This window comes from Arvicola amphibius, chromosome 2, assembly GCF_903992535.2.
Source record: "Arvicola amphibius chromosome 2, mArvAmp1.2, whole genome shotgun sequence".
Classification (NCBI taxonomy): domain Eukaryota; kingdom Metazoa; phylum Chordata; class Mammalia; order Rodentia; family Cricetidae; genus Arvicola; species Arvicola amphibius.
In genome coordinates, this window is record NC_052048.2 from 7,782,059 (window position 1) to 7,805,616 (window position 23,558).

General features: G+C 40.6%; 1 protein-coding gene across 4 annotated transcripts in view; it reads left to right on the forward strand.

Moving 5' to 3' along the window:
- Abcc9 (ATP binding cassette subfamily C member 9) overlaps positions 1–23,558 on the forward strand; it is a 118,898-nt gene that overhangs the window by 63,971 nt on the left and 31,369 nt on the right. For 3 of the 4 annotated variants that reach the window (XM_038319434.2, XM_038319435.1, XM_038319437.2), the window contains 11 exons: positions 414–515; positions 3,206–3,290; positions 4,759–4,839; positions 7,993–8,130; positions 8,257–8,382; positions 12,968–13,064; positions 14,127–14,356; positions 15,427–15,575; positions 15,757–15,826; positions 17,214–17,371; positions 22,396–22,488. In XM_038319434.2, coding sequence (XP_038175362.1) covers positions 414–515; positions 3,206–3,290; positions 4,759–4,839; positions 7,993–8,130; positions 8,257–8,382; positions 12,968–13,064; positions 14,127–14,356; positions 15,427–15,575; positions 15,757–15,826; positions 17,214–17,371; positions 22,396–22,488 — 1,329 coding nt within the window. The remainder of the gene's footprint in view (positions 1–413; positions 516–3,205; positions 3,291–4,758; positions 4,840–7,992; positions 8,131–8,256; positions 8,383–12,967; positions 13,065–14,126; positions 14,357–15,426; positions 15,576–15,756; positions 15,827–17,213; positions 17,372–22,395; positions 22,489–23,558) is intronic. The other variant, XM_038319436.2, reaches the window with a different exon arrangement.

Consider the following 23,558-nt stretch of genomic DNA (forward strand, 5'->3'; position numbering starts at 1 on the left):
AGTTCTTAAAAGTAATTATAAAAATTCACTGTTTCATAAAGTGTGTTTAGTATAAACCAAAATACCTGTGTCTACTAAAGAGAGTGAATTATCAATAACACCTTAATTTCAACTCAGAAAAGAAATTTTCTCTTTACAGTTTATAACATTAAGCACTTCATCAGCACAAGAGAATCAAATTTTACTCATTGCATGATTTTTTAATTAAATTCTGATCCCTTTAATTTAAGTGACTTATTTAATAAATGCCTTCTAAGGTTGGGTGTCTTGGCCTTCTTGACTTTTAGTTCTACTTGACTTTTAGTTGTCTACTTCCATGTCTGATATATTCTGTCAGCTCTCATTGCCCTTAGTTGCACTGAAATGCTTAGCACAGCACCCCACGTAATCAGTGTTGTTTGTCCTTTCCCCAGCAGGAGCAGGTATTCTGTGGCTTATGCTGCCCAGAAACCCTGGCTTCTAAATGCTACAGTTGAGGAAAACATCACTTTTGGAAGTCCTTTCAACAGACAGAGGTAACTTTGTACATATGGAATTTACAACTGAAACAACCCCTTGTGATCCATGAGTTTGGACCAGTTTACTCATAGTGAGGCAATGCCACAAAACTAAAGGAAGAGTGTGTTACAGTGGGATAGGACTGCGTAGTTTGTTCTTGAGTAGGTAAAAGGGACATGTCCATGTATACTGAATCAAGAGAGTTAACTGGATGGATGGTGAGTTTGGTAATGGAGTCCCCTAGTGACGACATTGAGTTGACCTATACAACTTCTCTACCATCTTCCATAGGAAGTTTAGACAAAATGTCCTGTGCCTTGAGCCAGATTCACAGTGATGGGTCTTATGATCAAAAGCTGAGATCTTGAAAGTTAAAGAGAATTAGGCAAGAGGAGAGGAATACTGACAAGAAAAAAAGGCAGGAGCATGGCATATTGGGAGAACAATATATATTATTTGAGTTTTCTGGAAACAAGCAGACAAAAGGTGAACCAGGTTGGAGTGAATATAAAGCCCATTCAATGTAATTGTGTGTATCCCAAGAAGTAATTGCAGGCTTTAGAAAGGGGGTACAGGTTGGTGGAGTGGGGCATGTCTGAAATCCCAACACTTGGATGTTGTGATGTCAGGAGGATCATCTTTGGCTATATATTAAGCTGAAGGACAGCCTGGTTACATGGGATCCTGCTTCAGAAATAACCCAAACAAATAAATAAATAAAATATCAACTAACAATAAGAATGGAAAGGGCTGCAAGAAAATGCAGTGTTAACTTTGGAGGTTAAAACATCAGTCAGATTAGATAGAAAAACACAGGCAGACACAATCTGAATTGAGTCAAAGGGATGTAAAGGAGTTATTTGGAAGAATCACTTAGACACATGCTTAGATCAGAGAGTAGAAGTGTCAAAGAGTGGGTGGTTGAGAAAAACGTTCTAGAATAATAATGGAGGCAGATGGGGAAGGAATCAAGATTGACTTGAATATTTTAGAACCAATAAATGGTTGACGGCCAGGGAGATAGCTCAGCTGGTAGTAAGATGTCTTCTTTGCAAACCTGAGGACCTGAATTTGATCTCTAGGACCTATGTAAAAAATCTAGATGTGGTCTCATGCTTCTGTGCTCCCAGCACTAGAGAAGCAGGACAGACAGAATGAACTCCAGGGCTCACTGTCCAGCCGGCCTTAACCTACCTGCTGAGATCCAGGCCAACAAATAAAAAATAAGGTGGAAAGTACCTGAGGAAAGACACCTGATGTTGTCCTGACTTTAAAATGGGCAGATAAACACATGCAGCTACACACACATGGGTATGCACACCCACAACCTGCACACACATGAACATAGACACACGCATAAAAAAAACCTGCACAAAATGAGCATATGAACACACTTGCACATGTGAACATGCACACAATAAGTAAATTGTTGATAATTTCTCCAGTGTCTCCAAGTCCTTTGCTTCTCCATATTTAATTCACCTGTGTTCTAACCCCATCTTTATGTAATTAATTAAATTTGAGTACTACCAATCCCCTTCCCTTCTGTTTCTCCTCCCTTAACATACACAGCAATATTTGAGGGCAGCCACTTAGCCTGTGCTTGGCTATGAGGGACAGCCTCCTTTTGTACCTCACAGATATCATGAACTGTCTAACCATTTGATCTCCCTTATGCTTCATTTTGCTCCTTTTTTTTCCTGGCAAATTTCTACATTCCTTTATGGAATAGTTATTTTCTCATGTTGCAGGAGTGCTAGTTCCCCTACAGTGCCTGAGAAAGCCCAGTTCTCTGTGTGTTTGCCTTGATCCTCTTTTGAAGATGCTAGCTTTCAGCTTATTTTGTTTTGGTTTGTTTTGTTTTGGTTTTCAAGACAGGGTTTCTCTGTAGCTTTGGAGCCTGTCCTGGAACTTGCTTTGGACTAGACTGGCCTTGAATTCACAGAGATCCACCTGTCTCTGCCTCCCAAGTTCTGGGATTAATTAATTAATTAAGGCATGTGCCACTACCATCTGGCTAGATTTAGTTTTTTTAACAGACAAATAAATGTGGATATAATTTTAAGTACAAAGTGATGTCTTAAATATAAACTATGAATGAAAAAATCTAGTTATTTAATGTGCGTATAACCTCACACCGCTATTATTGCTCACAGAGGGAGGAATGGAAATTCACACTTTCCTAGTCGAGGGTCCACACTAATGTGCTCGGTCAACGTTATTCCAATCTAAGATACTGAATGAACTTGGGGTTATGGGCAACAAGGGAATAATGAACAACAGCCTCAAAACCAAACCAGTGAATGAAGACTGTATATCTACATATATGAGTTTATTCATCATAAATAAGAAGAAGAGAATTATATTCTTTGCTGGAGAATGGGATACATCCGAAGCTACTAAGTCACATAAGCCAAACACAGGAAGACAAATAGTGCATGTTTTGTTCCATTTTTGGATCCTCGTTTCCTTTAAAATAGATAACGAAACCTTTTACCCATAAATGTGACTTGAGAGTAGAAGGGGGACTAGGAGAAGGGGTAGACTAGAAGAGAGGAGGGAAGGGAGGGAAGAAGGGATGGGAAAGGTAGGGAAAGAAAGGGAAGGTACAGAGAAGAGGGGAGGGGAGTGGCTATTGTCAGAGAATGTAATACACTTGAGGGAACATCTGTATTTCAAAAGACCCTGAATATCATTTCTCCCAAAGGTACAAAGCTGTTACCGATGCCTGCTCTCTTCAGCCAGATATTGATTTGTTACCGTTTGGAGACCAAACTGAAATTGGAGAGAGGGTGAGCTACATGTAATTGAACTAAGCAACGCACAGAAGAAAAGAGAGAGAAGTTGTCTGCTTGTCTTTAATCCTCAGAAGAGCATAGGGAAGTCTGGGGGCTTAGGAATTGTGTGTTGTCCCAGTGACAGGCACCAAAATATAAGGACAGGCATTCTTTGACACCACCGTTCTTTAAGTACCCACCGAGAGCCTACTGGACAAGTCATATTGTGCTAGTTCCTCAGGACCTGTGGCAGTGAGCAGGGGTGGGGAGAGTGAACCATCACCCCTGGCTCTGAGCAAGCATACTCTGCCTTCCTGGTTCTGCTGGCGTGACTTGCTTTGGAAACTGAGATCGCTTCCGATAATTTCTTCCAGTCCGCCACACCAACATCTGTTATTTTGTTAAGGTGTTATTTGTCTTTATACTCTCCTATTTTATGTTGACATCATGCTATTCTGGCAGATGAAAACATTTAGACCTGCCATCTTTATCACACTAATGACTAACAAGAATTGTAACCCTTATAGGTTCAAAATTGTCCTGAAACAAAGGCAAATGTGGGCTATCTAGTGTGATAATAAATTGATGTTGTGAGTGATTTTGTCCTCTGCACAGGACAACTGAGGATACGAAGGCTAAACAACTGAGAAATTTCCCAAACATAGTCAGTTTTAGCTGCTTAGGCCCAGCCACCTTCTTAATGACTATTTTCTACTACAACATCATGACTCATTTAAGAGCAGCTGTAGCTTCATGTCTCTGAGTGAAAGCATCCACAGGTGTAAAATGATAACAATCTTGATCTGCTGGACCTTCTTTGAGGAATAAAATAGAGAAAATTGTAAAGTCACATATGCCAGCCTGGTAAGACTAGGTGATAAGTTAATGTTATTATTAATTATCGCTAATATTTCATCATAAAACTATTGTTGTGAAGTGATATTTGGTAAAAACTTATAAAATCAAATTGAAGTGGTATTTGTTGAGAGCTGGGCACTAGATCAGCAGCAAAGAACTTTTGCTTCTCTTGCAGAAGACCTGAGTTCAGTTCTGACCGCCCATTTAGGCAGCTTACAACCTCCCGTAACTCCAACTCTAAGCAGTCTGATTCCCTCCTCTGACCGCGGGCATCTTACCCTCATGTGCACTTACCCACACAGAAACACACATAATTAAAAAGAAAATTAAAAAAATTTATGTGTCCAAGTATAGCCAATGTGAAAACTTAAAAATTGGGAATTGCTTGTCTTTGGCACCCACCAAGAGAGCTGGTTATTCACGCTTTTGCTCAGCGGAGCTCACAGAGTGAGAGGAGGAATGGTGTGACTGGGCAGGAACCATTGGCAGATATCAAGCATTGGTATTAGAGAGGATCACTAGTCGTGTTAAAAGTGTTTAGAGAGACTTGCATTTTAGAGGTGATCTTCACCATCAGATCCCATATTGATGATGAAAATGGGTGTTTCTGGTATTTCTTTTCAAGGGCATCAACCTGAGTGGGGGTCAGAGGCAAAGGATCTGTGTGGCCCGGGCGCTCTACCAAAACACCAACATTGTCTTCTTGGTAAGGATGTGAACTTTAATTTTATTTATTCTTTGATTTCTCCCTCTAGACAATGTGTCTTTAAAAAGCCAAGCCAGACAACTGAAGGAAAGCTGGTTTAAGGGGATTACAGAGTACAGAGTCAGCAAATCCTCGCAGTACAGTTCAGTGACTCAGCATACAGAGCTGAGAGTCGGTGGCTCCAGGTTGGTGCCCACGAAATTACAATAAAAAGCACCGAGACACTTTAGGCAGTATCTTTTGAAGCTTTATGCATTATTTATTCATTTTGTGTGGGAAGGGGAGGCAGAGCTTGCTTGTCACGGTGCATGTGTGGAAGTCAGAGGACAAATTACTGAGTTCTCTCCTTTCAACATGTTGGTCCTAAGGATCCAACTCAGGCTTGGTCGTCAGGCTTGGTGGTAACCACCATCTGCTTCTGAACTGATTTGACAGTTCCTAGAGGAAGGGGTTTTTCTGGCTTTCTTGACTAGGAGAATCATTAAAGAAGGGGTATGGATGATGTTGGAAAATTGGGCAGAATCTTCTCCTTTTGTTCATGGTAAAGAGGTAAGGCTTAGAAAATAGACCCTTGGTGGACATAGGAGCATCTAAATAGATATTCCATTCCAATCATGAGCATCTCAGGCTGTAGATAAGCATTATATGTGATGATTCACAAAATGATAGCAATCTTTGCTGGGTGGTGGTAGTGCACACCTTTAATCCCAGCACTCGGTAGACAGGGGCAGGTGGATCTCTGTGAGTTCAAGGCCAGCCTGATCTACAGAGTAAGTAACTTTTGCTCAACACCAATAGCACCCATGCCTTGAAGATGCTTTAGGAGGTTTTATATATTCACAGAATTTTTTTATTATATTGGTTATGATTTTGATCTGCTTTAGTTTATACAGAAGGTAGGGGTCAAAATAACAACATATATAAAGTTGGAATTTTAGAGTCCAGCAGAGAATGTGAGCTTGTCCCTCTCTTGGGCCATCATTAGCCTTCATTTGTAAATCTGCTTGTAGAAGGTTTAGCTTGTAGCTGGGATGGCTGACCCCAGTCCCTCCTTGGCTGACTAGAGCAGGCCTTTGAATTAGCCTAACTTCCTTTGTGCTCAGTCCCAGAAACACATAGCTGTCACTGTGGCATTTTAGAGAGAGACATAGCCTGTCAATCCACCACGGCTTGGTTTATAAGACGGTAACAGTAGAACATCACTTTGAAGAGATTTCAGGAAACACCACATTATTTTATTGTGTTTTTGCATCAGTCTGGTGAATATTCTGACAGGTCCCTTTAGTATGCCCGTCATTTTAAAAGTGAAGTGGCAGTTGGGACATACACTGCCTAGAAGAGAGAGAGAGCGAGAGAGAGCGAGAGAGAGCGAGAGAGAGAGAGAGAGAGAGAGAGAGAGAGAGAGAGAGAGAGAGAGAGAGAGAGAGAGAGAGAAAGGAGGGAATGTAACTACATTCCAGCTCTCTCATTTCCAGCACTCTGCTTGCTGTCTCATGACATTTCAATTCAGAATTGTACGGAAAGCAAACATGAGTTCCTATAAAAACTCATTTCTAACATACCTTTTTCCATATGAATAATTTCTTATACAAACGATTTGGGATATTTGATCTGTACAACCGAAGATGCTCTGGGTCTTACAGGAACCAGAAACCGAAGTCGTGTCAAGAGCAATCAATTCATCCCCTATAATAGTTATCTGAATTTTCAAAACCAGTGATTGGCTAGTAAATCTTGCAATTAAACTCCTGCTGCATTGTTGCTGGGAGATGGAGGTAAACCCTGCCAGTGTCCTGAAAGAGAGTTCAAGTCTCTTTCCTACTACCAGCATGAGAACAGTGTATCTTAGAATGATTTATATTGCTACACAAGCTTTCATTTTTAAGTAATCTGTCTTCTAGGAAAGCAGCCAGGGATCTTAGCCCCGGAGCCATCTCTCCAGAGCCACCTGTGATATTTTTTTTTGTTGTTTTTTTCGAGACAGAGTTTCTCTGTAGCTTTGGATCCTGTCCTGGAACTAGCTCTTGTAGACGAGACTGGCCTCAAACTCACAGAGATCCATCTGCCTCTGCCTCCCGAGTGCTGGGATTAAAGGTGCATGCTACCACTGCCCAGAGTACCTATTGACAATTTTGAAAAGCACGTTATTGGGCCACAGGGAGACAGATTCATCTCTTTGATGTTCTAATTCACAGAGTGTCTTAGAAAGAGTTGGTATTAATGAGAATAATCTAAAGGTTCAAAATGATTTTGAAACATTTAAATATCATGAAAAGTATTTTTGGAATATTCCAGAGCATTTTGTTATTAATCAATTTCATTTCATTACTTTTTAAAATAAATTTAATTACCCAGATGGCATATAAACATATATTTATGCCTGTATTTGTTAGGTATCTGTATACACACACATATATACATATATAATGACAATTGCCTTGTTAACTATTCCATTATTTAAATATTCCTATATTTGAATGGTTTAAATAAACTGCTGTAGGCTAATATCAGTTACTAAATGTATTCATATAAAAGCCATTTGAGGGCATTCATTAATTCACCTATTTATCTGTGATTATGCTATCTAAAAAGTAACTGTTTAATTACTTTACTAATGTTTATTTTTCATTAGATTGTTATTAAATACTTTAATTAAAATCATCACTTAGTGTTTCTGTTTATTGAGCAGAGAATAATTGAGTACTGAATAAATATTGAGCTAATTATATTACTCCTTGTATTGGCTATACATTTAAACTGACTCTAACTTCTAAATATAGTTGCTTTATTTCCCTGTCTACATAATCAATCAGGTTAATGTGTATAGCTGACAGAAATGTGCTAAATTTTTTCAGAGTTATATTTCTACATTTGTGAGTATGCATCCCACTATGTAGAACTGATGGAATAAGAATCCAGTCACTCCTTACTTGGACCCAGATTATGTAGACACTGGTTTGCATGATAAACACGTAGAAGTACAACAGAGAAATAAAATAAAACAAAGAAGACATGTCCCAGGCACCCTCCTTTCTTCACCAAAAGCCTGGGTCATGTTTCTGCTTCTCACTGTTTAACTGGTTCTTTTGAGAATTTTTGGCGGAACTGAGTACGGGGGCCCGCTTATCTCCCTTCCCACTCTCCCTGCTGCAGGATGACCCATTCTCTGCCCTGGATATCCATCTGAGCGATCACCTGATGCAGGAAGGAATTCTGAAGTTCCTCCAGGATGACAAGAGGACGGTTGTCCTTGTGACTCACAAGTTGCAGTACCTGACCCACGCGGACTGGGTGAGACTTCCTGGGTTTGTGTTACAGTCGCATCTTAGACACCAGGACATACTCCCTGAGACACAGCTAAATCATTGGGCCGCTTCGGGGTTCTGCTAGCGTTCTGCTCACCGTCTCTTCCCTCAGATCATAGCCATGAAGGATGGGAGTGTGCTACGAGAAGGGACTTTGAAAGACATTCAGACCAAGGATGTGGAGCTTTACGAGCACTGGAAAACTCTCATGAATCGACAAGATCAAGAATTGGAGAAGGTAAGAAGGGTCAGAGCGGCCCATGTAATTACTAGAAATGCCCTGAAGGAAGCGCTGTGTTTCGTAGGATACACGGGGCTCTGCGACGGCCTCTTCTGAAGCTCAAGATAATTGCGTCTTTGCATACAGTTATTGATCAGTCTACTTTAAACTTACTATATTTTACTATTTACTTATTTGTTATTTGCTTGTTTATTTACTGTGTGCCTGGTATATATTGCATGCATGGTGCGTGCGTGCGTGTGTGTGTGTGTGTGTGTGTGTGTCTACTAGGAGTACACAGTCATAGGCACATGTGTAGAAACTACAGGAGCACACTCAATGTCTTGTTCTGTCTCTCTCTGCTTTATTGCCTTGAGTGAGGATCTCTCATTGAATCCGGATGCAGGCTGACAACCACACACACCATCATTGTTCCTGTCTGCACCATCCACACACAATGCTGGGGTTCCAGATGTGAATGGCCACTCCTGGATTTTTATTTGGGAGCTGAGATACAGACTCAGACCCTCCTCTTTGTACAGCAAGCCCTCTTCCCCGTGGAGCTACCTCTCAAGCCCCCAGGCTGGTCCTGTCTTATGTTCTCTTCTGGATGAATGGCTACCTGAGTTTTGACTCTGAGCCATTTGGAATTGTGTGTGTAGTGACTAGGTGAATGAGCTGTTTATCAAGGCTTGAGACTTTCCTTCTTTTTCCGATTGATCTCTTCTTTTCTCACGAGTGGTAAGATCATTTTCATGCATTGCCTACCATCAGACACAGTCAATACAAGAGCCAAGGTGGCTTTGAAGAAAGCAAAGCTCTGAGCTCTGGCTGGAGTCACTGAGTGTGTCTGCAGTGACCATGATGGCGGATGGAGCTCAACAGAAAGAAAAAGACACTACTTTTATCTTCTTCATACTCCACGAAGACTTTTTTTTTTTTTTTAACACTCTCACTTAGTTCTCATGAAAAGTCACGATGAGTAAGCACAGAAAGGATCTTCTCATTTTTACAGAAGAGAGAACAGGAGCCTGGAGAAGTCAAACAATTTGCCTGAGCATGTATTCATGGTACTGATGGGATTAAAAGCCAGGTCCACCTCCAGAGTAGCTGTGCCACATTTCAGCCATACTAAATGGCGCAATAATAGACTTGGAAACCAGAACCTGGAAATTGGTTCATTTTGTGATTGGGAAAAGAAATAGGACATTGAATTTTCAAATCTTTGAGAACTTTTGCTTTGGGGTTTGGCCTGGGATATATCCAGAATTTAGTACAGTGGACAGGAATGAGCTTTAAAAAATAAAGCAGTTATGTTAGCCAGTTTCTTAAAAAAAAATCAGAAAATCAAATTGTATCTTTTAAGAAAGAAAAATAAAATCTATACTTCTGTAGTGAAAGGAAGGTCAAAAAGCCACACTCTTCTCAAAGTTCTCTGTCTGGTGACTTTCTGAAGATCTCAAAAGCAAATCCCCATCCCACCCATGTTGTGAGAATTCTAGTTGGTCTTGTTAATAAAAACCTGGAGTCAGAAATTAGAGTAAATGCTGAAAGATCAGATAGTAAGGGAACCAGCCACTAGAGTTCTTATCTCTACCAAATCCTCAGTCTAAAAGGACAAGATCCTGTGTCCACGAATCCTCAGACTGCATGCTCTGAGCTCCTGTCTCCTCCCAGCTTAGATTCCTCTCTCTGCCCAGCCATATCTCTTCCTGTCTCTACACCCCTAATGCTGGAATTAAAGGTATGTGGTCCCAAGTACTGGGATCAAAGGTGTGATCTCTGTTTTTATTTTAGACTGATTCAATATGCAGCCCAGAGTAGCCTTGAACTCACAAATATCCATCTGCCTAGTGCCGGGATAAAAGGTGTGTGCCACCACTGCCTGGTTTGTCTGGCTGACTAGTGTGGCTAGCTCTGAACTCTGAACTTCAGATGAGCTTTATTTGTTAGATCACAAACAAAATATCACCACACCCGAGGAAGAAAAACCCCTATGAAAAATCTCTGCAGAGAATAAGAAGGGTAACAGGCTCATGGGACTCAGGGTGCTAGGGAACATCTCACAGTGTGCAGTGCTGTGCCCAAGGAAGCAGGTATGTGAGGGTTGATGAGGAGCATCCCGAGGGGACCCCCAATTAACATCAGTTTAGTGATCTAAGTGCCAGGGGGAAATAATATGAAGTCATTTTCAGGAGCAGGACAATCTATTGTTTTCTTTGAAAAGAAGGATCAGGATCTGGAATCAAAACACACACACACACAGAGAGAGAGAGAGAGAGAGAGAGAGAGAGAGAGAGAGAGAGAGGCAGGAGAGAGAGAGAGAGAGAGAGAGAGAGAGAGAGAGAGAGAGAGAGAGAGAGAGAGAGAGAGAGAGAGAACACAGTAGGCTGAGTGGGATAACAATATCATTTTTTAGCAAGCCAGGAAGAAAGTCTATGTCTATTCAGTTGCATTTAGAAATGAAGGGATGATTAGCTTCCTAATCAAAGACAGATGGCAGGGCATCTATCAAGCACAGGAGATGTGGAACAAGCTAGGGCGTGGCCATGGCAAAGCCAGCTGCAAAGTAGAATGGAGGCCAGGAGAAGACAGACAGAATCCAGACAGAATCCAGCACCTGCCTGGATTCCAATCTGAAGTCCAATCTGAAGCTGGAGAGCTATTCCTCCATAGGACTGGGGAGGAGGTAAAATGCTTGCTTTTCAAGTATGAAAACCTGAGTTTAGACTCCTAGGACTCACTTAAAAAGCCAGGCATAGCCGTGTGTGTGTGTGTGTGTGTGTGTGTGTGTGTGCATGATTACACACACATTTGTAATTCCAGAGCTGGGAAGTAGAGACAGGAGGATCCTTGGAGCTTGCTGTCCAGCTGTTTACCCAAACTGGTGAGCTCCAAGTTCAATGAAAGACCCTACATTAAAAAAAATATGGGGAACAGTAACAGAGGAAGTACACGATGTCCTCTGGTCTGCCCATGAATGCATGGAAATACACACTCACACACACCCATGCACATGCACACATACACACCTGCACACCTGGAATACCTTGGGGGAGGGTCCTACAGAAACAGCTTTCACTTTGATTGTTATATGTCAGGGCAGAGTGTCACCTGTTCTCCAGGGTGAATTCTGCCTCTTAGGAGACATTTGGCCACATTGGGAGACATTTGTGTTCGTCACAGTTGAGACTGGTGGTGGTGTGGGGGGGGGGGCGTTAATGGCACATGGATGCTGTGGGAGGAAAGGCAAAGCTCAGTTGCTGCAGCATGTGAGGACCCCCAAAGCAGCCTTCTGACTCAAGCTCAGTCGTGCCAAAGCTGAGGAAGCCTCGCCCACATATGCCGAGCAAATGGAATGAGTGCCAAAAAAACAGGAGACAAAATGACAATCAAAGCCCTGGCACAGGGCTTCAGAAAGAACTGAATTCAGGGGAGAGAATGAAGGGCTGTGCCAGAAGGGTGACAATGAAAACTACAACCAGGAAGTAACATGTTTGACTGATTCAGATATGACTGAGAACTGTGATTTGCGTGACACCAACTTTTCTCGCCACCGTGTTACTGAGTGGATAAGTGACTGTCATTTGATGATCGCCTACTCTTGTCTTGAGCAGACCATGTAAATATTCACTAGGTAAATGAAACAGAATTTGTATTTACTCAACCAAGTACCAACACAACTTTAAAATACTTCTCCAATAATTAGCTTATTTATGAAATTTTACTTTCAGGAATATTTGCATTAAGTTTTTTTAAAAGCAAAGTAAAATTAGGCTCACACATAGTATTATGGGAGCCAGCAAAGAACTAAATCCACTCTTCTTTTTGGGTTTGTCCCATTCCATCCCATCATTCACAAAGGAGAGATGTTTGATCTAGTCCATTGACAAGTGTTGGTCTTTACACCATTAGGCAACACTAGTGTCTACTTTCTTTGTAAAGTCTAATTGGGATGATAGCACTCAAAGGCGGAGGCAGGAAGACCAGTCATTTAGTGTCATCCTCAGCTGTTGTGGGAGAGTCTTCTGTTTGTGTTGATTTCATTCGTTAATAAAGAAAACTGCCTTGGCCCATTTAATGGGCCAGCCCTTAGGTGGGTGGAGTAGACAGAACAGGAAGAAGGAAGTGAGGTAGATGACTCAGTCAGATGCCACGCCTCTCCTAAGTGAGACAGATGCCATGCCTCTCCTCTCTGAGCCAGACGCGATGAAGCTCCAGCCCAAGATGGACATACACTAGAATTTTCCTGATAAGGCACCACTTTGTGATACTACACAGATATGGGTTAATCAAGATGTGAGTAAGAGGCTGAAACTAATGGGCCAGGCAGTGCTTAAATGAATACAGTTTGTGTGTTGTTATTTCGGGGCATAAGCTTGCCACGCAGCTGGGAGCAGGGTGGCGGGAACGCGGCCCACCACTCTTTACTACACTGGTTTACAATAGCTAGTTCCAGGAAAGTCAGGACTGTTATACAGAGAAACCCTACCTTGAAAAATACAAAAAAAGGAAAAAAGAAACCATCCAGTATGTCATCCATGGATAAGTGTATCCCTTCCTTAGATAGAAACTCCTTCAGTGAGCATATTGTTGTTCACAGGACATGGAAGCAGACCAGACGACATTAGAGAGGAAGACTCTCCGAAGAGCCATGTACTCAAGAGAGGCCAAAGCACAGATGGAGGATGAAGATGAAGGCAAGTCTCTTTTTTCTTTTTTAAATCTGAAACATTCAGCTAGATTGGTGTGTTATGAGGACATCACTCTGGAAACTGACATGAGAGTGTGCCATACACATATAACAAACCACACTGCACAAGGCCCAGAGCCAAACGAGATGCTTAATATATTTAGCATGACAGCATCAATGTAGATGGAGCAGCGGGGCTGTGTCCTGCCACCCAGCTAGCTTTACACCTGAAATAATTACACGGAAACCATATTCCTTTAAACACTGCCTGGTCTATTAGTTTCAGCCTCTTATTTAGTTCTCACATCTTGATTAACCCATATTTAGTAATGTGTGTAGCACCACCGGGGTGGCTTACTGGGAAGATTCTAGCCTACGTCCATCTTGGGTCGGAGCTTCATTGCATCTGACTCACTTCCCTTCTTCCCAGAATTCTGTTCTGTCTACTCCGCCTACCTAATTTTCTGACCTATTGGGCCAAGCAGTTTCTTTATTAATTAACCAATGAAAGTCCTCCATCATGTCAAGGCCAAGCGTATTTCCCCTAGCAGCCTCTGTGAGACGCATGCTCAGTGGGTGTGGAAAGACCAAAGTGGGGATGTAAAAACAGAACAATTGTAAAAGTCTAGTATCATGACTGAATCTGTTTGTTACTAAAATATCAATTGTTTAAACGCCAACAATCGGTGGAAAGATCAGAAAGACAGTTCCTATACTTGAGTCGTTTGGTCCTTACGCATGTGGTTTCCGTCACACCTGAAAAAGAATGTAAATGTCAGGGAGCCCTTTCTTCATTTCAGGTTTCCACATCTAATACTATATTCTGTAGAAGAAGAAGAAAGATTTGCTAGAATTTTGAAAAGCAGTCAGCCAAAATCATGACATTGTCTTGATCTGAGTCACAAGAATGTATTAAATTAAACCATTTAAGTCCGCAGAATTAACGCATTCATTACAACCCACTTCTGTAAAGTTAAATGTGGTTTGAATATTCTTGCCAGAAAATATAAATTCATTCTGGTGCTCACCTGAAGCTTACACAAGGTTTGTTGCATGTGTGACTATACAGAGGAAGAGGAGGAGGAAGATGAGGATGATAACATGTCAACTGTGATGAGGCTCAGGACGAAAATGCCCTGGAAGACCTGTTGGTGGTACCTCACTTCAGGAGGGTTCTTCTTACTCTTCCTCATGATCTTCTCTAAGCTTCTGAAGCACTCAGTGATTGTGGCGATAGACTACTGGCTGGCTACATGGACATCTGAATACAGCATAAACCACACCGGGAAAGCTGACCAGGTACAATGCACCCAGGAACAGTGGAGAGGGAGGCCCTTTGCTGAGGTCAGTTAACAGTCAGAAGGCCAGAGGAATTTGGTGCAAGTTCAGTATGTTAGTAATCAGGGAACTACATAAAACAAGGCAAACTGCCAATAATGGGAAACATGGCTCTTACTGTTTATCATTTTAAATACCTGCTTTGCTCACATTATTTTTGCTTATTACATATTTATGTATTATATCTATGTGTCTGTGTGTGGGTATGTGCACATGAAGGCAGTGCCCATGGAGGCCAGAATAAGGTGCCAGATCTCCTAGAGCTAGAGCCATAGGCAGCTGCAAACCACCCAATGTCGGTTCTGGGAACTAAATACAGGTGCTCTGGAAAAGGAGTACTCTTAACTGTGGAATCATCTCTCCAGCCCTGCGGTTGTTCTTTCATTGTTTTGCTTTGTATTTTGAGACAGGGTTTATCTGTAAAATAACTCTAAACTGGAACTTGCTTTGTAAACCAGGCTGACCTCGAACTCCCAGAGATCCGCCTGCCTCTGCCTCCTGAGTGCTGGGATTAAAGGCATGTGCCACCACCGCCCATCTTCCAGCTCTGTTTTTATAAGAAGCATTTAATCATAATAGTTAGATACAGATTCAAGAAATTCAATCTGTTTTACATGTAATGTATGCTACTATTATATATTACATGCCAAACACATATAAAGGAGATTCTCGTCTTCCAATAATTTTTTTGTCCTGGATCAGTATACTGAGCGATCATGGGAAGAATGAGCTTGACAATGTAGAAAACCAAGAGTCTGTCTCCATCTTGAAAGATACATCGACCCTGCAGTCATTGGGGCAGACCTTACATGCATACAATGTACATTAACACACAAACAGGGGCTTCCTGGCCTGTGGACTGACCTGAAGGGATCCCTGCCCTGAGTACCCACCACCTGTCTTCAGCTCTCTAAATGCAAGCAAAACAAGAATGTTAACAGTCTGTCTGATTTTGATGCTTCATTCATTTTCTAGTTAGGAAAAACCCAGGTAATCATTTCACGTCATTGTCCCATGCTGGTTCTTCCTAGACGTTCTACGTGGCTGGGTTTAGCATTCTCTGTGGAGTCGGCATCTTCCTTTGCCTCGTCACCTCCCTCACGGTAGAATGGATGGGCCTCACAGCTGCCAAGAACCTCCACTACAATCTCCTGAATAAGATAATTCTTGGGCCAATAAGGTAAAAGAAAAAGTAGTAATCTCTTGCCCCTATGCATGCAGTAATAAGAACATACATGTAAAAATGAAATGTGGAAGGTTAAAGAAAGAATTAGTCCTTTTCAGGACTCTAGATGTCCCTCAGTTGTGCTTCTCGTCAGATATTCCACATCACTATACTCTTCTATCTATTCCCTACCTAGGTTCTTTGATACCACACCCCTGGGACTGATTCTCAATCGGTTTTCTGCTGATACTAATATCATTGACCAGGTGAGTATCTGACTTGCATCTAAGTTCTAAGACAAATTCCTCAGTGTAAACTAAACAGCATTCCAAACAGGACTCTTGAGGGCAAAGAATTGCTAAAATTTAAGTTAGGGTTCATTTGATCTCCTATCAAAATGAAGAAAAAGATTTCCAGGATAAGAATTTGTTTGTATGTTCATGTATGTTGTATACACATACTGTGTATCTGCCCTTGACATATAGGTGCCCATGCATACTTTCGTGTGTATATGAGTGTGTGTTAGTCAGAGGTTGACATAGGCATGCATGTTCTTCAATGCTCCCCATCTTATTTTTTAGGTCTTATTATTTTTAATTTTGAAACTGTATGTATAGGTTTCTGCATGTAAAATTCTTGCAGCAGATCAGGTAGATGCCAGGGCCTTGCTAGTCAGCCACTATGGCAAAAACATCATCCCCAGGTTCATTGAGAAACCATGACCCAAAAATAAAGTGGATAACTATTATAGAAGATGCCCAGTTCTGACCTCAAGCTGCCATATGTTCACTTATAGGCAACCCTACCAACTCACACATGTGCACATGCACACACACACACAAGTTAGTACACACAGAAATTTAACACAAGGTAAATGTGGCATCTGGAATCTGAGAGAATCATTCATTTTTAAACCAGAAGACGTTGAGAAAATTATCCATAAAATATAAAACAATATGATTATAGAATAAAGATGGCCAAATAAAGTCATGACATGGTGATATAAAAGATAACCAGATAGTTTTGGAACTATGGACTGCAAAAGGTCTTTTGATGTAAGACAGAGCATAGCATGAAAATAAGAAAAAGACAAATAGAAATAACTGTACAAAAAATAAATTCTGATTGAGCCTAAAGCACCAAAGACAAATTTAAATTGCAAAAGAAAGAAGATAAACACCACAATATATGAATAGCATCTAAATTAAAAATGGAAAAGGCAAGTAATACAACCAAAAATGCTCAAAGGACACAAGTTGCTACAGGAAAAATAACTTCTGTGTTTTTCAGTGGAGGAGCAGGTGAGTTTTAGATCGTGTGCGACTGTTAAAAAGGAGTGTTTGAGACCACTGACAAGGAAACGCCTCTAGTCTATCCTGGTAAAGCGAAACAAAGACAGGGTGAAAAATATTTCTAGTATAGCTGTTTATATAAAATACCCATGGTAAGTAGGTGAACAACATGTAATGCTATGTCAATAGATACAGCTACTGAACTCTGTCGGCATGCAAAATTATTCACAGTGAACATTCCTAGAGGCTGCTTTGGCAGTCCGCATTACTTAACATTAATATAAAAGTGAGTATTTTTTATTACACTGTCATGGATATTGTTCATGCGCTGAAAAGGTTGTCCTTTAAATATCTTCCATAGCACATCCCTCCAACCTTGGAATCACTGACCCGCTCCACCCTGCTTTGTTTGTCTGCTATCGGGATGATCTCCTATGCTACGCCTGTGTTCCTTGTCGCCCTGGTGCCCCTTGGTGTCGCCTTTTACTTCATCCAGAAATACTTCCGAGTTGCTTCTAAGTAAGTAAAACTCTTCTCTCCTTTTCAAAAGCCTGCATATTCAATTCATTGGGAACTGTGGTTTCTCCACTGTTTCTTTGTTTCTCAAACTAAGGTGGAGAATTTAGAAATGCAACTGGCTTTGCATAAACCTTATGTCTCAGTGTGAGATCTAATGTCATTCTTTCTGCAACTGACACATTTTTCAGTTGACACACACTAACACATTGTTCAGTTTGCCAACGATTTGTCTTTTGAGTTGAGAGATATAGATGTGCCAGTTATTTCATCCTTGGTTCTTTTTCTGAGTGTAACAGTAGCAGGAAACTCACAAGATCAAACACAGTCCTGAGGAGTGAGCAAGTTGGAGCCAATATATTTCAAAGCAGGAAAAAAGGTGAAAATCACCAAGTCCTTTAAACGCATAGTTTGAAATAGTAGAAGAAGACAGGGGAAGAGATAAGTCATCCTTGACTATGCAGTTGGATAATCTTGAGTATCTGAGAGGCACACCATCACTTTAAGAGACTGGAGAATTTGAGCTTACAGAATTTCCCTTGTACCTGCTAACTCAGTCAAATAAATAAAAGGACAACATTAGTCTAAGACTTTTTATTAATATAGGACTTATTGTTTCCCTGAGAAATCGAATAATTAATTATCAATACGGTGTCCACCATTGTAAACTTGAACGTTTGTGTTTAGTGCTTTCCTAAAGAATACGATGAGGTTTATTATTGCAAGGACTGTCTCAGCACTCAGTAAACACTGCTGTGTTACAAGTAACTGTGTGGAGCCACGAGGTGTGTGATACGGAATCTGTTCTCAACAAAACCCATCTCTTCTTAAGAGAAAGCCAGAGATACACTAATTTTTATTAAAAAGCATATAATAAAGTATATAAGGTAAAGCCATTTATAAAGTAACACATGGATTAAACTAGAATAAAATGCAAACATGTTTTTCTGGAACCCTAGACATACTTCATATTACAGGAGTACAAAGAAGACTAAGTTATACAGAGGGGAGAAAGAAGAAAAGGGGAGGCCTCTAGTGAGGTCCACACACAGAGCTTCACATCATTTTAGAGTATTTCTCTTCTCCCCCAGGGCTGTGAGTTAAGAGTACTTCACATACTGGAGATGTGTGTTATATTTGAGTGGTTTTTCTTCCTCAGCATCCTTCATTCCTCCCTTCCTTCCTCCCTGCCAATCTTCCTCCCTCATTGTTAGGAATGACAATTTCCCTATTTCCTCCCTTCCTCCCCTTCTTCCTTCCTTTCCTTTCTCCCTTCCTTTTTCTGTAGCAAATTCAGACCAAAATGAAGAAGGCAGCAGTCAGATTTACACTTCCATTTCCTCTGATGTTTATGCTGACACACTGTGCTGCAGGGCCAACTCAGGTTGATGACCACTGGTTGATTTGCACAGAGTCAGTGCCTCTCAGCACTTATACCAAGCATTTGTATCTTACTGCAACCAGAAGTTCATTTGACCCATTTTTGCCATGACCAAGATAAAATGAGTGGGGAATGTTAGGCATAGATTTCTAACCCACTACAAATGTGAACATTGAGCTTTGCTCCTGAAACATAATCTGAATCATCTGTCCACATGAGTAGTGACTATAATAAAGGGTTTGGTCTTTTAAAATGTTAAATAAAGATATTATATATATAATATATATTATATATATATATAAAATGTTTTAATTTTTAGTACCAGTGAAAGAGGGGAAGGACACATAATAGAGTTCTTTTTTAAAAAAGAGCCAACTGTAAGATAACAATTATTTTTTAAGGAATTAGAGTTGATAGCAGATTCAGAAGCCAAAGTCTACCCATTCTTATCTGAAAGTTGGGGAAACAGCCCAATGGCCAACGATATGAAATCTTACAGGCTCAAGAATTCTGCCCATGACTCACCCAGGGGAAAAGCTCACGCAGCTCAACAGACTATATATATCAAAGGGAACTGAAGTGGACAAGCTCACAGCAGGCAATAAATGGACCTTTTGACTGTCTGAAGTCTCAGGTCTAATGGGTGTTTAGCTGTCTGCTTCCTTCCTACAAGAGCACAGATCCAACTGTGCTTTCACCTTCTGGGTTTCATGTTTGACATGGCTGTAAACAAAGACAGCTTCTTCCTGATGCTCTCTTCAGCCCTGACCTCACTGTACTTGCTTTAGCCATCTGTTGCTGGTGTCCACTGCGCCGATAGCCACCTGTTTATGTTTAAGAAGAGGGAAGTCCTCACCACCTTTCCTCTGTGCTCTCCCCACATCTGCCATTCCTGAACTGTGCCAAGTCCTTTCCAGAAACTCTAAGAGAAAACACTGCGCTTGTTTGTGGGATTACACAGTCAATCAAGAATGGCCTCCGTGGCTGATGCTGTAGGACAGCATTTATTAGTTCACTTGATGCTCACAGGTGAAGGGAAGGGCAGCCCTTCTAGTTCTCCCAACCCCCGTGACCTCAAGAAAGGCAGAAAGGGGAAGAAAAAAGAGAAATACTCTCTAACGTTTGGTTTAACTCAGTCTTATTTTCTAGAAATGTAAGCTTATATGGTTTAAAGAAAAGTTGTTTGTTGTAATAGGCTGCTTGTTTGTTTCCCGGTTGCCTGGCAGCTCAGATCCAAAATAACCATACAGAAACTATATTACTTAAATCACTGCTTGGCCTATTAGCTCTGGATTCTTATTGGCTAATTTTTAAATATTAATTTAACCCATCTATATTAATCTGTGTATCACCACAAGGCTGTGGCTTACAGGGAAAAGTTCTGGCCTCTGTCTCTGGCAGGGCTACATGGCTTCTCTTTACTCCACCTTCTTTCTCCCAGCATTCAGTTTAGGTTTCCCTGCCTGGCTCTACTCTGCCCTATCAGGCCAAGCCAGTTTTCTTTATTCATTAACCAATAAAGGCAACACATAGACAGAAGGACCCACATCAGTACCTTGGAATGCCTACGCATGTCTGTCATTCTAGTAGTTGGGAGACTGAGGCAGGAGAATCACAGCAAGTTTGAGGCCAACCTGGGATATACTGTGAACTCCTACAAAAAATGAATAAGTAAATAGATAAGTAAATAAATAAACAAGATACTTTTAATAGAAAATTTACAAATACACATCTGTGTGAAGAGGATTACTTTGAGCTGATTGAGGTATTTCTATTTTTAAGTAGGTTATAGAGGCTTGTGCATAAGTCTGTATATACAAGGGCATTAGATCCTTGGGGGAACAGTGAAAATTTGTTGGAGGTAGGGATTCAACTCAGACTGATTTATTCCTATCTATCTATCTCTATCTATCTATCTATCTATCTATCTATCTATCTATCTATCTATCTATCTATCATCTATCTATCTCTATCTATCTATCTATCTATCTATCATCTATCTCTATCTATCTATCTATCTATCTACCTATCACCTATCATCTATCTATCTATCTATCTATCTATCTATCTATCTATCTATCTATCTATCTTCTATCATCTATCTATCTATCTATCATCTATCTATCTATCTATCTATCATCTATCTATCTATCTATCATCTATCTATCTATCTATCTATATCTATCTATCTATCTATCTATCTATCTATCATCTATCTATCTATCTATCTATCATCTATCTATCTATCTATCTATTATCTATCATCTATCTATCTATCTATCTATCATCTATCTATCTATCTATCTATCTATCTATCATCTATCTATCTATCTATCATCTATCTATCTATCTATCTATCTATCTATCTATCTATCATCTATCTCTATCTATCATCTATCTATCTCTATCTATCATCTATCTATCTCTATCTATCATCTATCTATCATCTATCTATTTATCTATCTATCTATCTATCTATCTATCTATCTATCATCTATCTATCTATCTATCTATCTATCTATCTATCTATCTATCTATCATCTATCTATCTATCTATCATCTACCTATCTATCTATCTATCTATCTATATCTATCTATCCATCCATCCATCTACTATCTCTCTCTACTCTGTCTGTCTGTCTCTGTCTGTCTGTCTCTGTCTCTCTCTCTCTCTCTCTCTGTCCTTCAACACTGGTAAGTAGCAGTTATGTTTTAAATCTGTTATGCTGGGAGCTGCCAGGTGACCTTTGGAACAACTAATGCATCACAGTAGCTCATGAAGCTCCCTCTAGCAACCAGCTTCCCACTGTCGCTCTCTTCCCTCTTCTTTTAAATTGATTAGCATCTTATTAACTCAGAACTTTAAGACTTCCTCCCATAGACTGTTCTAACTGCATTCCCTCTCTCAGTTACTCTCTCATTCTTTATATCATTCATGATGCCAGTTCTTATCAGTTTACTTCTGTTTAGTGACTTTTCCATTTGGTTAAGAATCCTCTACAGTCCATTATCACACCTACAAGGCTATATTCTTGTACTGGATATGGTTTTACATGCACTTAGGAGGTGGGGACAGGAGGATCCAGGGTACAAGGTCATCACAAGTGATGTTGTGAGTTCAAGGCCAGCTTGGGTTTCATGACACACCTTCTCAATAAACCAGCTCTCCTCTCCAAACAATAATAAGAAGAAGACCATACCCCCCACAGAATTATTTTTCACTAATTCATCCATTCTAAATCAAGGTTAATCTGTTATTGCATTTGCATTTATATTTTGTCATGGTAACTCTTTTACTGAAGCACTCAATTAACAAAACCTTCAACAACTTGCACTCAAGATGAAGGAATGGATGGATGCGAACGGACTATTGGTCCACACTTCATCTAAAGCATCTACAAAAGTCCAAGTCTTATGTCACAGCTAAAACACACTAGCTGTGGGGTACATAATGAGCAAACAGGTCATATTCACATGGGAAACATTTCAGCCAAGCTTTTAAGCATGACAACTTAGAGCAAACAGATAGGAGGTGGAGTAGAGAGGAGCAGTGACAAGAGCAAGCCCTGGGGTCTGAGGACTAGCAAGTTCAACGGTGGCCTCAGATCCTGGAGACAGGTGACACATGCCATTGCCTTTGTCCTAGGGATCTCCAGGAACTTGATGACAGCACCCAGCTCCCCCTGCTTTGCCACTTCTCAGAAACAGCTGAAGGGCTCACCACTATCCGGGCCTTCAGGTGAGTAACATATCTTCAAATTGCCCACAAGGGAAAAATCTATCCACAAATGTCTATCAACAGATAATAGCTAACTGCCACCCCTTCTGGGGTGCACTTGTTTCTCACAGTGAACTACACCATGGCAATAAGAATGAACATTGCTTAGAGTTTCTCATGTGACAATTTAAGAGTAAAGAATGAATTGACAGAGTGGAAAGAATTGGTTGTGTGGCCTAGACAAGGTTTTCTAATTCCAAATCCCCCATGTCCTCATCTGAAAAATGGGGGATCTGTCTTTCTTATTACAACCATTGGAATGATTGACATATACATGTAAGTCAGTCTTGCTTATCACAGACACTGGAAAGATTGGCATAATACATGTAAGTCAGCCTTGCTTCTCATTTTCAAACCGAATCTTTATCAATTTTGATGGTATCCATAACTTTTCTCCTCCTGTCGAAAAAACAGTAAAACCCTTCACCTAAGTAGCACATCTCCTGGCTTTCATTGTGAGGTCAACACATCCTTAAAATACACTGGCTGATTTAATTTAGAAGAATTTTCTATTATCCAATGTCTTTCTCCTGCTGTTGTCTCTTGTTAAGAAAAGCCTTTCTGCCAGCACAAAGGAATCCAATCAGACCAGATTGAACCAAATTAAATGCCTGAGTTTAAAAGTACACTCCCAGGTGCCTGGGAGCATGGCAGGGAAAAGACAGAGAGAAAACACACCCAAACCCAAAATGACCTGTTCCTTTTCTCAGCAGGAGCCTAAATACTCAGTGGGAGTGGTCCTGACCCCTCTCTGGGAGGAGTCAGTGTTTGGCAGGCTGGGAGTTGGAGTCCAAGTGCTTGGCAGGCTGGGAGTTGGATTCCAAGTGCTTGGCAGGCTAGGAGTTGAAGTACAAGCATGTGTCAGGTTGAAAATTGGAGTTCAAGTGCTTGGTAGGCTGGGGTGATACTTCCAACCCAATATTATACCTTTCTCATTAGCGTTAAGAAAAGTTAAGGCTAATAAAGCATTATGTAATCTATTTCTGGGAATATTTTCCATCTTTTTCTGTTTGTTTAACATAGCCATTATA